General features: G+C 47.6%; 1 protein-coding gene across 1 annotated transcript in view; it reads left to right on the top strand.

Moving 5' to 3' along the window:
• The window catches only part of PLXNA4 (plexin A4), a 365,632-nt gene that overhangs the window by 302,136 nt on the left and 49,313 nt on the right, over positions 1-14,183 (top strand). Inside the window, exons 13-19 of the mRNA XM_049774269.1 lie at positions 1,819-1,936; positions 5,450-5,586; positions 7,274-7,441; positions 10,522-10,615; positions 11,066-11,305; positions 12,034-12,180; positions 12,763-12,997. Of these exons, the coding sequence (XP_049630226.1) occupies positions 1,819-1,936; positions 5,450-5,586; positions 7,274-7,441; positions 10,522-10,615; positions 11,066-11,305; positions 12,034-12,180; positions 12,763-12,997 (1,139 nt within the window). The remainder of the gene's footprint in view (positions 1-1,818; positions 1,937-5,449; positions 5,587-7,273; positions 7,442-10,521; positions 10,616-11,065; positions 11,306-12,033; positions 12,181-12,762; positions 12,998-14,183) is intronic.

The raw sequence follows: 14,183 nt of genomic DNA, 5'->3' as shown, positions 1-14,183 counted from the left end.
CTACAGGAAGGAAGGAAGCAAGGAAATGGGGGAGGAAGGAAAGGAGGAAGGAAAAATGGGAAGGAAGAAGGGAGGGAGAGAGGGAGATCAACATGAACTTAAATTGAAACCAGAAACATATGACTGAAAATATCTCAAAAGACTGATCATATCTAAAGTTAGTCAGAGTAAAGTATTCCTTCCAGTTGTCGTGGATGGAGGTAAGATTTGGCACTACTTTTGTACCATTATTTTGTTCCAGCTATCAGACCTGTAGTGTACAAACTGAACTCACAAGATTCTTCCATGGAAATGGATTAGAATAAATAGACAGTGCTTAAGTATGTATATATGTTGCTTCATCTTATGGTATTATTTAAAAAAGAAAAATTGGGATATGTTCACTCTACCCCAGGAGGAGGAAAATTAAGTAAATATGGTGCTGCCATCCTAAGAAATACTCAGAAGCTATTAAAACAGATAAAGTTATAGCCATGGCCAGCTAAAGAAGTTCTCTGCTACATTGGTGAACATGAGAGGTGTTTATGCAAGAGGAGTGTTAGACTAATTTCATCTGGAGAATCTTCTATATGTTTGTGTGTAATGTATTAGTGTTACATAGCTCTATCACATTAATGTTCATGTGTGTAGTATCGCATATCTCTGCCCGTGTACATATTTAGGCAAAGTTTCCAACTTTTTCTGTGGCTAGCTTTCTCATTTTGCTAACGATTTTTGTTTTGCTTTTGCTTTCTTAAGCTATATCTAGCTGTGTTCAAGGCTTATTCCTGGCTCTGCTCAGGAATTATTCTTAACAGTGCTCAGGGGATCTTATAGGCTGCCAGAGACTCAAGCAAGGTCAGACCTTGCAAAGAGTGCTGTTCTATCTCTCCAGACCAACTTCATTTGTAAAATGGAGCTTATATACATAGATACATTTGCAAAGGTCCAGAAAAAAGGGGCTTCAAGAATATGGGGTATAAGAATCACTTATGGGGCCAGCGAGGTGGCGCTAGAGGCAAGGTGTCTGCCTTGCAAGCGCTAGCCAAGGAAAGGACCACGGTTCGATCCCCCGGTGTCCCATATGGTCCCCCCAAGCCAGGGGCAATTTCTGAGCGCTTAGCCAGGAATAACCCCTGAGCTTCAAACGGGTGTGGCCCGAAAAACCAAAAAAAAAAAAAAAAAAAAAAAGAATCACTTATGAGAAATTCAGAGTACATAAAAGGATGCTTTTTACTATGATAGATCCCTATATGAGTTCCTATATGATGTTTTCAGAGTATGAACAGTTCTCATGATACATAAAATAGAAGACATTTTGAATGAGGAAAAGTGTGGCTTTGCTCTCTCCAATCTGATGACTCTTCTCTGACCTCCACTAGCGAGAGCACTTCCCTGATGTCCTCTATACATGGGGAAGTAAAATCCTCCTACAGAAGGACCTAAAACCTATAGTCTCCTCTAGGGCAACTCTTGACTTGCTCTGTGTCCCGGCTAAGTGACCTTACCTTTTTGGTTCCTGACCATTCCAGTCCCTAAACTGCTCAGCTGACATATTTCCTGCGGTCTGATTCCTTGTGATATGGACCTTCATGCTTTAGAGATAAGATCTCTACAACCATCAGAACTTGGGGAATCTGTGCTTTGGAGTGGCTTTGGTGAGGGTACAGGGGTGCCTTTGCAAGGAGGAATGTAAGTTAACTATTGTTTCCTCCTTCACTGAGATCCCTGAACTGCAGGTTAAGGGGCCCTAGAGGGTGCAGTTCCCAAGAATCAGGGCTGGGAGCCCCAGCACTTCCTGTCTGTGACCTGCCATACTTTGTCTTCTTGTCCCTTTAGGATTGTATGTGAGATGGGAGAGGCCAAGCCCAGCCAGCATGCTGGCTTTGTGGAGATCTGTGTGGCTGTGTGCCAGCCTGAGTTCAAGGCCCGGTCCTCACAACTCTACTATTTCATGGTGAGTTCACACCCTTAGCTCCTGGCTGGGGCCACTGCACACTCATTCACTCACCAAGCTGGCTCTGTCTCAGACTCAGAGCTTGATGTCAAACTGTGTGAGAGCATTCTCGGATATGCTGACACTTTGGATTCCAGTGCAGCTTTGCCCTTGCTGGCTTGTGATTTTTTGAGTAAGTCCTCTTTAGCCTCTTAGTCAACTCTTGGCTGTGGCTGTGCCACCAGGATACCTGGGATGGGAGCCTACTTGCTCACAGGGTGAAGTTACATCTTTGAACATGTTGTTCTGCCTGAGCTGGGGTTGACAGGGTAGGGGACAGAGACTGCACATACTCCTGAGGTTTGCCATGATGCTTGAGCTCTGCTTCAGACAGGCCATCATGGAGGATAAAAATACTAGCTCTAATAGAAGGGATGTGCCCGCCCAGGCTTTCTTTTGATGAGCTGTCCCAAATGATTTTGTTCTGGGCCCTGTAGAGTATAAAGGGGCTCCTTGGAGCCTTAGCCATTGGCTTTGAGGGGACATTTCCTCTGGGCCTGTGTATTTCCCACCTCAGCAGCCTGGTGTCCTGCCACTATAATCAGCTCAGAGGCCACTTCCCAGGGTGTATGCATCCCAGACAGAAGGCTTTGGTAGTTCCCATAGGGCCCCCACTGCAGCTTGGTACCCCTCCCACACAACTCTCAGTGCCTACCTAGGTCCTGGAATCTTACTGGCCCCTTCTCTTTGTCCCCCCCCACCCCCCAGCAGACTCCTGCTCCTGCCTCTGATGGGAACTACTGGGGCCCAGCCTGCCCTGGATTATGCTCCCTCACACTAGCTCCAACTTGCACTGCCTCAAGCTGGCTTCCATGTTTTCTGTCTGTCCTGTAGCCCCAACCCAGTACCTTTATATAGTGGCTTGGCAGCAATCCTTCCCCTGTGGTCTTACCTACACATCCCAGAGCACATACCCTGACTCCCAGGAGAGCCCAAACTCCTGGGAACACACTCATTGGGAGTTCCATGGTGTCCTGAATGAATAACTGTGGTCTCTTGGGTTTTTCTGTCCCTGCACTCCTTATTTCCTGGACAGCTGCCCTGCCTAGAGGTTGGCTCCAGAGCTTCCTGTCAGCAGCCCAGGGCAGAGATCCAGAAGTCTTCCACCTCTATCCCATTTTTCATTCTCACCAAGAGTTGATAGAAGGGCGAGACTTAATGGAAGGAGATGGAAATAAGACAGTGAAGCAAGCACATAGAAGAAACCTGTTTCCATGAATAGGGGGAGGAGTTCTGGAGAGGGTATGAGGTAGAAAGGCAGCAGAGAGTGAGGGACTGTGGAGCGAGAGAATAGGGGAATGGATAGAAGGAAAGGCCAGAGTAGAAGGGAGATCTGAAAAAGGGTAACTAAATCACTAGTCTACTGGACCTGAGTCACTTTTCACTTGGGAAGCACCTCTGGAAACCTCTGTGGGGAGACACTCAAAGTGAAGAGTTGTATGAGGGACCCCAGACTGCTCAATAAATCCAAGATTATAATTCAGATCTCTGTCACTGCAGCTCCCCCCAGACCCAAAGCTTTTGGTTTGGGGTCAGGGATGAGGGGCCAAGATCTCCTGTAGTTGGTAAAAGTCAAATATCTCATCATGTTCTCTTGCATTGCCACCCTTCATTGTCTGGCCAGCTACAAAGCTGGCCTTTGTATACTTGGCCTGGTACACCTCTGTGCCTGCCCCTGAAGCTCCACTTATTTCTTTTCTAACACTGGGGACCACCTTTGCAGGGGGATCATCAGGTCCTTCCAGTACCTTTACAAAATAGACCAGCTACTGATTGTAGGTATATTCACTTAAAACCCAAATGCCAAGGCCAAGAGATCCTAGAGTCAGTGGAGTCTGGTTTAGTTCTGTCCCAGGGACCCTCCTTGGAGGATATAGAGGACCATGGCAAGGCAGAATCCTGCCACCCTGAGACCCCTGCCAACCCACTGTGGAGCGAACAGAAGTGTGACCTGAATAATACATTTCTGCAGTTTCAGAACGTGCCTCCAAACTCTCTTCTACCCCAGAGTCACCTAGCACAGCCAGTCCCAGAGAGGACCCTACACAAAGCCAGCAGGACTCCCCTGTACCTCTATGATAGCCTTATTTGCAGCCAACACTACCCTACTCCATCTAAAAGGCCCCTCTGTGTGAGACTCCCACCTACAGTAGCCACCATGTCCCCTGCCAATAAAGGGCCCTGCTTTTGATGGTATCTCCAGCATCCTATACCACACACATGCACACATGCATTTGGACACAATTACAAACATGTACACACAGGTCAGTGAGTATAGACATGCATACACATAGATATATGTGTATATAACACACGTGTGTGCATGCACATCCATGCATACACATACATACATGCACACATATGCACACAGACTCAGGAAAAAACAGTTTTCCCCTGACTGTGAGGAAAGAAACGGGACCATGTATAGAACCAGGACTGCCTCAGACCCCAAGTACTCTGGCCAGTTACATGAAATAGAGATTAAGTAATGAGTGACACGGGGCCATGTAGATAGGCTCAGAAGCTGTTCTGCATTCACCTGGCTTGGAGTATTGGCCATAGCTGAATAAAAAGAGCCTAGTGGGTCCATACAAGACTGGGGGACTGGAGGAAGTGGAACCCATGCAGACTCAGAACCTAGCTGTTGGCAAGTGTCACCAGATGTCTCCTGTGCCTACATCTGGTGGGCAATGCCAGGCTGCGAGAGTGACCACTGGGTGCCCATGTGCCAGGAGGCCAACATTCAGGCTCCAAGGTCTCCCACTCAGGAGGTCTCTAGCAAGCTGGGCACACTGACCAGCACCATCTTCTGGTGCTGACTTCCTTCCCAAAGGAGGGGATGGAGAAACCTTCATTTAAATGCAGATACAGGCTTCCCACCTGGGACTGAGCAAAGTTCTTTCCATTAAAATGCTAATGAAAGAACAAACTGCAACTCTGAATCGAATTCTCAGCTCTGGGGCCCCTACCCCACAGTCCCAGCCCCCACTCCTCACTTTTCCACTGACCCTTCTTCATCTCCCTGGGCCTCCTGGCACCTCCCTACCAGGCTCCTGCTGCTTCCCTGTATGCTTGGTTCGCTGGGGAGTTTGGATGGTGCAGGTCACCTTCAGAGACCAGAGACAAGAGAAGGGGTGGAATAGAGCTGGGGAGGAAGAGAACAGGCATTTTGTAGCTGTGTGACCTTGGAAACAGGCTGTACCTTCCGGGGTCAGGTGCCATGGGGTCTATTGTGTACATTTGTGGGCTGAAGGAAAAACAAAAAAGATCAGCAGGGACTGAAAAGTCACATTATTTTTGGTCACTGCGATTGGCAGAGACACAGGTCTAAGGAGTTCAAACATCCCATCACACAAGCCTGAGGAATTACTGAAAGACCCACTAGGAAGGATTCTAGAAGGCACTTGGGGGAGTGTGGTGCCACCTCAGGCCTCCCAGAAGCTTCCACAGGCCCACCCCCTTTTTCCTCCTCAGACGCTGACACTCTCAGACCTGAAGCCGAGCAGGGGACCCATGTCTGGAGGCACGCAAGTGACTATCACAGGCACCAACTTGAATGCGGGCAGCAACGTGGTGGTGACGTTTGGGAAGCAGCCTTGCCTCTTCCACAGGTATTCACCTGGAGGGGGCAGGTGTGGGGTTCCTCTCACAGCAGAATTTGGGGATGCCCAAGACAGTGGGGTTTCCTGGACTCACCCAGAAAGTACTTCATCCACACTGAGGAGGCTATTCCATCCCACTGTTTATGGAACAGAAATTTCTGGGTAGAGCTGGCACTTGTGGAGATCTGTGGGCTCCCCTTTTCCTGCTTGACCCAGGTCACTCTCTCTGCCCACTGTGCATACCCCAGAGTTCCAGAGGGGACACTATGGAGTCAGAGCCCCTCCCCAGGGGCCACTCCTCTTGGCTTCTGAGAGTGGGACTGTGCGTAGCCAAGAAAGTTTAGTTTCAGAGAGACAGGCTGAAGAATAGTTTCCTTGGCAAGCAGCTGGCAGGCTTAAAGATGGCAGGCTCCTGACTGCACACTCACAGAAACTGGTTTTTATAAAAACAGCAGGAGTTTAGAAATGGGGTTGCATACCTAAAAGATGGATGCTTTTCCTGGTGAGCTGATCTTTGAGGTATTGTAGATATTGTGTTTTGCTTACAAACTTAGAGTCAGGATAGACTGGGGCCAAGGGCTGAGGTTGCCCATTCTTTAGATTCTGGGGGAAGGAAGATTCTGGGATCTTCGTTTTTGTCCCACCTGAGAAGAGGTAATGCTTGCTTCTTTTCATTTGGGGGGTGGTGTCAGGAGCAGTCTAAGAGGTGGAGTTTCAACCTTGGAAGGCTCCAGCGTCTGACCCTTAAGTATCAGAGGTCTCCAGCTTTCATCTGTGAAGAACTTGGGGTTCCTGGGGCTTATTAAAGGACTGTGTTTCAACCAGGTGCTATATGCCCTGCCCAGACTCCCTGAGGTATTCCAAGAGTGATATTCCCAGGGTGATCGTTCCGTCAACTGGAGGCCAAGGCATAAGACTAGGTGGCCAACTGGTAGGAAAGGGTAAGCTATAGGAAGTAAACAGGATTGCCAGGGGACCATGATTAGAAAAAGGTTGCAAGGCACAGTTTTAGAGGTAAATTTTATTTATGTGTCTGGTTATATATACATACACACTATATAAATATGTACCTTTGGGTGACAGATCTGTAATTGCTTGTATGTTTGAAGGTTGTAATGTTCCCATACCACCCAGGTGCCCACAGATGGAAATTTCCTAGGGGACAGAGCTACATTGAGGGTCCTGTTAAGGCTGAAGTCAGCCAGGCCAAACTATGAGTTAGCAAATGAAGCAGACAATAATTCCAATGCTTGACAGCATGCCAAAGAAGCCTTGACCCAGAACTAGTTTGTCAGAAGAGAAAGAGGTTCAGATTTAGTAAAGTGGGGCTGAGAATGTACAGCCAAGGAGCCACCCAGGGCTAGAAAATGATAGCCTTGGAGACAAGGAGAGGAGAAAGAGCCTTGTTGAAGGCAAGCCAAGGTGTCCAGGTGCCAGCGGGCAGGAAAGGAAGAAGCAGATCAGCTTAAGCTATCAAAGATTTGTGTGGCCGTCTTGCTACACCAACTCTGAAATATTCTTTAGTCCCAAATGGGGCTCAGCAAGACCCAAGTGTAAGTCTTGGGTAGATAAATCTTAGAGGATCCAGTGGATTCTGAAATTTGGTTTCTAACTCAGCTCCTCTGAGTTAGGGGAGTGAACTGAGTAGGTAGTGAAGGACCCTTCAGGACCCAGCAGCATATGTTCCTTCTTCTAGGCGTTCCCCATCTTTTATCGTCTGCAACACCACCTCCTCAGAGGAGGGGCTGGAGATGCCGCTGACTGTGCAGGTGGACAGGGCCAAGATCCACCACCAAGATCTGTCTTTCCAGTATGTGGAGGACCCTACCATTGTGCGCATTGAGCCTGAGTGGAGTATTGTCAGGTAGGAATGGCCCCTTGGAAGCCCTTCACCCTTACCACCACCATACCTTGCTTTTCCTTCCCTTCCTCAACTCACCAATACCAGGAGAGTCCTTAACACTCAGTCCTCTCTGGGTCCACCAAGAGCACTTCCTATTTATGACATTTCTGGCAGAGCTCTTCTTTCTATGGAGGTATCCCTAAGTAATGCTGGGCCCTCAGTAAAGCATGGACCACCAGGAGTTCACAGTCCTCAATGTAAGGCCTGTGGGCACTTCCTCTTTCAAGATGAAAGAAATTAAGGGAGAGGCAAGTTCATGACACATAACTGGGTCATCTTCCTCCCATGTCCAACTCAGATCTCCTAAAAATTGGCTCTTGGGAGATTTAGGAAATCCATGTTTCCATTTGGATTGGGGTCAAATTCAGCCCAGAGAATGTTTTTCCCTTTCTGAGATTTTATTTAACATAATTGTGTTGTAGACATCATGCATATGGGTTAATAGAATGTAGATGAGGCCAGAGTGATAGTACAGCAGGCATGGCACAACCTTGTATAAGGCCAACCTAGGTTTGATCCCCATCATTCCATATGGTCCCTGAGCACCACCAGGAGTAAATCCTGAGTGCAGAACCAAGAGTAACCCCTGAGTTTCTCTAGGTCAGTGGTCCTCAAACTATGGCCTGCGGGCCACATATTGTATTTGTATCTGTTTTGTTTCTTCATTGCAAAATAAGATATATGCAGTGTGCTAGGTGTAGATCAAAAGCACAAATAAAAAAAAGTAGTTGAAATTTGAAGTTTAACTTATGCTAATTTGGACTCAAAACTTACATCTTACTGTTCAAAAATAAGGACCTAAAATTTGTTTTATTTTTTTCACCTATTGCATATGTATCTAAAAGATTCTCCATCAAATATTGCTAAGGCAAGCAACAGGAACCTTGAAAAATTAGTCTTTGATTTGTCTCTGAAGCAAAAGAATGCATTCTACTGCAAACATTATGAAAGCGGTGCAACAAAGAACTGTTGTGTTGTTTCACTGCCAGTTTACACGTTCAATAACTAATAGGTGTTGAAAGGGTGAGAAGAACCTATATACACTATAAGAACTATAAGAGCTATTGGATTTAGCTGCTATTGCTTGTAAACCATAAGTCTACACAAAGTGAGATCCAGGGCATTTCCAAAAGACTCTAAATCAACACTCTCAGCTCAGCGCATCTGCTGAGGTCAACATGGGAACACCACACATTGATGGCAGAGGACCAACATTTTTGTGGGGAGGGGCTCACTTATTGATGCTCACAGGTTACTAGATCTGCACTCAGGAATTACTCTCGTTGGGCTCAGGAAACCATATGGGAAGTTGGGGATTTAATTTGAGTCAGTCACATGCAATCCTCTGTACTCTCTAGTACCATGGAAGGACCAACTTTATAATTAAAGGTCGGCCACTGCTAGCCAGGGGTCAATTTTTATTCTATAAATAAAGTTTTATTTGAACACATCTATAATAATTCATAAATAATCTCCTTATTATCACCAGGGCAGCAATGATTAATTGTAGTAAACCCAATGACCCTAGATACTAGCCTTTACAAAATGACTATTCCATCACTGACCGCTGAATAAAGTGATTTTATCTGAGATGGGACCAGAGTGTTCTCTGAAGTTCTTCTGTGAACCCAAAACTTAAGTACTTTAGTTATGAATTTAATACAGACGAATATAAGGCTGTGGTAAGGGGTGAGGGAGGAGGGAACACAACTAGACAAAATTGATTCTAGGGACCAAGGCAATTCTTTTTATGCTGCCAACTCAGATTCAGTCCCTGGCATTCCATTGGTCCCTAAGCTCTGTCAGGAGTGATTTCTGAGCTCAGAACTAGGAGTAAGCTCTGAGCACCACTAGATGTGGCCCGCAAAATAAGCAAAAAAGTGATTCTGGGCATTAGGAGGTGCTTGCCCCTCTTCCGACCTAAGGGAGTCACAACCTGGCTTCATTCAGTGCTTCTGGTGACATTCCAGGTTAGAATGTGCTTAGAATTACCCTGAATTACCAACAGGGAAGGGCAGGAGACATTAGGTAAATGTATTGATGTGAGAATGGAGAAGACTCCAGATGCCCAAACACACAAACATGCACGACAGAAGGACATCTCTTGGTTTCATGCATGTTTGTGTGTGTGTGTGTGCATATGTACACATGTGCACAGGAACCTTACATGTATAGCAGGGAATGAGAGGAAGCAGAGGGCAAGCACTGGGAGAAGATGGGAGAGAGCTAGAGGGTCAGAATGAATGTGTTTTGAGTTTTTGCCCATCACACATTACTTGCTTTAGCTGGTCAGAACCTTCTCAAAACTAGTCTCCAGTTGTAGATCAAATGTTTCTTTTGAGGGGCCTCTAAAGAAAGTCACCCTCAGCCCAGGTCAGCTTCTGGGCTGGCCTGAAAATAGAACAGTAGCATTTGGTTTCCTTGAAGAGCTTCCCAACATCCTAACCCTTCCCATTAGCAGATTACCCCACCCCAATTCATCCCTTCCTGGGTATGGGGGATCTAAATCCAGTACCTTTCACACTCCTATTCCTAGAGTGGGGTCCTTGTGTCTTCCCAGCTGATTGAAGTCTGTAAGATGAAGTTTGGCAGGATCACCCTGCTGGATCAGGAGACTGGATTTAGACTCAGGGGTGCACCTGTAGAAGCAAACTGAAGCAGAGCCAGAGGCACAGAAACTGAGGCTGTTGAGGGGTTGAGAGGGAATGGGAGCTGCAAAGAAGCAGCTGGGAGACCTCGGGAGCCAAGAAGGCTGTGGCCCTCCATGGGGGTCTGTGCTTTCAATGAGCTTAGCTCAGTTTAGGATGGCTAGGACATCTGGTCCTCTGTCCCCTGGGGCAGCTGCACACCCGTCCTTATTATTATTATGCCATCAACTCATCATAGTTGTCCCAGAGAACAAGGTCCTGCCACCTGGTGATCATTGTCTTTAATATTAGTGCTCAGTCTGATGGATTGTCCTCCTCCTCCTCCTCCTCTTTCTTATGTTGTTGCTATTCCTGTGCCCATATTCACACGCCCTCTTCTTTCTTTCTGGTCAGCGGAAACACGCCCATTGCTGTATGGGGCACAAACCTTGACCTCATTCAGAACCCCCAGATCCGCGCCAAACATGAAGGGAAGGAGCACATCAATGTGAGTCCAGGACTGACAGGCATGGTGGGGATGGCCCCAGTAATACTCACATCCCTCAGGGGGTGCTCAGGCAGGCCCCAAAGTTAAAGTTCCATGGCAGCCAATATCCCTGAGCACTGGGTTGGGAATGGGAGAGCAGAGATGAAAGCATTTTCAGACCTTGAGGTACACGCATGAAAGAAGCAACTGTTTCTGGGAAGTTTATCTCCCAATTCTTCCAGCTCCCCAGTTACAGATATGCCTGCTAGGAACAAACAGGAGCTGGGAGCCTCCTGCAGAGTACTCTGGCTATGTGGTGTCACTGTCTCTTGGTGTCCTTTGTCAGAACTGCTCAGCGACAGTGTCAGGGGATAATCACTAGTGCTTTGGGACTTTGGGGGTGCAGACATGAGCTATCCTAGCTTCTGCTCTGGCCCTTTCTCACTGAGTCCCTTTCTGGTGCCTCCTCAGCTCTGTGAGGTTCTAAATGAGACAGAAATGACCTGCCAGGCACCTGCACTTGCCCTGGGGCCTGACCACCAGACTGACCTGACTGAGAGACCTGAGGAGTTTGGGTTCATCCTTGACAACGTCCAGTCTCTGCTCATCCTCAACAAGACCAACTTTACCTACTATCCCAACCCTGTTTTTGAGGCCTTCAGTCCCTCAGGCATCCTGGAGCTCAAGCCTGGCACACCTATTATCCTAAAGGTAGAGGGGGGCTGGGAGGAGGGCAGGGAGAGGCTGGAAAAATCCCTGAAAAGGATCCAAAGTCATGGCCTTCCAGAATATTTCAAGACCAAAGTATCTAGTTGCAATCAAGCTGTGGCCTGGAGTTGGTTTTCTCTGGAATCATGCTGAGAGGAAAAGTCTTTAGAGTTCATAGGACATCCAGAACTCAAGTCACCCAATTCCTAATCTCGGTCCCCTAAATTTAGGATCTGGGAGCTCCTTGGCTGCCCTATGCAAACCAGTAAAAGCTCTCATTGGAGTACAGGTGGCAGCTCCTTTCTTTTAGGGGCTGAGGGTTGGGACCACACCTGATGATGCTTAGCTCTATGATTGGTGGTTATGTAGTGCTGGGGCCTTCAGGCCTCCCACATGTAAAGCCTACACCCAGGCTTTTGAGCCATTTCTTTTAATCCTACAAATTCATTCTAACTTAGATGACCTTTGAGCCGCAGATTTTTCTGAGGCTGTATTTTCCGTTGAAAAGAACACTTTAACTGTTGATTTCCCTTCAAGAAAGTATGAACTGATAGTTGTGTCAGTGTCAGGACAGTATGTCACCCATAATGTCAGAATCAATGGCATCTCTCTGCCATTCAGTGTCAGGACCAGTGTCCTCTCCACCAGGGGCCCTGGGGCATTGAGGAAAGGAATCACAAGGGGACTATCCAGGACAAGGTCCTGATTCAGTGTCTTCTCTGTTCCTCCAGGGCAAGAACCTGATTCCACCAGTGGCTGGGGGAAACGTGAAGCTGAACTACACTGTGCTGGTCGGGGAGAAGCCGTGCACTGTAACCGTATCAGATGTGCAGCTGCTCTGCGAATCCCCCAACCTCATTGGGCGTCATAAAGTGATGGTGAGACTACGAAGATACATGCTACACTGGTCAGGCGGGATTATTCCCTGCTGGGTGCCTGGGACTTTCAGAACTATCTCCTACCTATTTCATAGCTTATTTCTCCCCATCCAACTCAGTGTTGCTTCTCCTATACTGGTTCATCCCTTCTTTGTTAGGTGTTACTGCAGGGGAGTTCTAGAAAACAACAGTCTTATGGGATGAGCTGAGAAGTCTATTTCCCTTAGAGGCAAAAACCTGCCAGGTCAACCCCAGTGTGGACTGGGGAGAAGTGTCACATCACCTTCTTCTGGGTTCAGTCTTCTGGGATGAATCTTGGATCCCTACTATGTGCTATTCCCCTATGAGAGCTGTAGTGTCAGCTCCTGAATGTGATAAAGGAAATTCTTTTGTCAAGGGTAGCCACATGTTACTCAGCTCCACTATACTCCTTTATTAGTTCTCAGAGCCAAGGGTAATTCTCTTGGCTGAGTCCCTGCCCTCCTGCCCACTGGCCACCTGCTCTGTCACCAGTACCAGGGGAAACTGCCCTAGGAGAAGCTGCCCCCACCCCAGCTCCTTATTACTTGCTGTGCCCCCCAGGCCCGTGTCGGTGGCATGGAGTACTCCCCGGGCATGGTGTACATTGCTCCTGACAGCCCACTAAGCCTTCCAGCCATCGTCAGCATTGCCGTGGCTGGTGGCCTCCTCATCATCTTCATCGTGGCTGTGCTCATTGCCTACAAACGCAAGTCCCGAGAGAGTGACCTCACGCTGAAGCGGCTACAGATGCAGATGGACAACCTGGAGTCCCGTGTGGCCCTAGAGTGCAAGGAAGGTACTGAGGAGTCCACAGAAAGGCTTGGGCAATAGAATGCATCTGTGAATGTGTTAAAATCTGTGTGCATGTGCTCACGTGCATTTATGTATGTCACTCCAGACAAGCATGCAGACTGGGCAACTGTGGGCAGGCGTGACATTGGGGTGCTCCCTGTAGACCTTGAACTGGCTTCTTTAAGCCAACTTTATCCTTACCATTGTGGGTACCTTTCCTTAAAAGACCAGGCCAGATAACTCTAAGCTCACCTTCCTCTTCTTCATGATGCATTTTCCTATTCTTTTATCCCACACCACACAGAGCTCATTTGAAACTCCTCCAGACACTTTCTAGTGCAGACTCTTGGCCAAGTGGAGCAAATCTCTCCTCTTTAGAGAGACCTAGGAATGTCTTGACATGCCATAGGCCACCTTCAGTCCTTTCTTGCAGTAACAAGGCATGACAGAAGGGTACCCTGAGGTTTTAAACAGTGCCTTATGATTCCTGTTCCTAAAGCACACAATCTTCACCATAAAGTTGTGGTACCAGCTGCACTGAATTTGAATAGGAAATCTAGGAATCAGGCTATACTTCCCTCCCACCCCAGATCCTTTGAGAATCTCCCTGAGTTGTGTTCATGGAGCTCATCCAGCTGGTCATGGGCTCTCACCTCCCACCAGGGAAGCCCTCCTGCCTACCTCACCTCCATCAGCAGCCAGCACAGTCTATCTCTGAGGACTTTTAATGATGGCCTTTTATTTATTTACGCTGTTGCGTTTTCTTCTTTCTAATTAGGTATAGTGATTAGAATCTCTTTGTGTGTGACAGGCATGAGGATGTAGAGTGTTAGAGGTGCTGGTGGCTTTATGGAGAGTTGCAGGTGGAGGGAAGAGCTGACTTCATTCTCAGTTATAGCCAGGCACTCTCAGGAGGAAGGGAGGAGGCATACCAAGGAATTCTGAATGGGGCTCCTGTTTGAATGGATCAGAGTGGGAGAGAGTAGCAGAGGCCAGGCAGGTGTGTCTGGAGAGGGGCTAGGAAAGGTCTTAAGCATCAGACTCTGAGAGAATGGAAGTGATACCTACTGGACAGTGAGGATTGGAATGGGAGCAATTCCATGGACTCCCAGAGCTGGTTCTTAAGGTTCGCAGGGCAGCTTGGGGCCAGGGAAGATGTGCTCTTATATTAAGCTCATTATCAACCTACA

This window comes from Suncus etruscus, chromosome 1 (assembly GCF_024139225.1).
Source record: "Suncus etruscus isolate mSunEtr1 chromosome 1, mSunEtr1.pri.cur, whole genome shotgun sequence".
Lineage (NCBI taxonomy): Eukaryota > Metazoa > Chordata > Mammalia > Eulipotyphla > Soricidae > Suncus > Suncus etruscus.
Note: the sequence above shows the minus strand (reverse complement) of the source record. Positions and strands in the feature narration are given on the sequence as shown.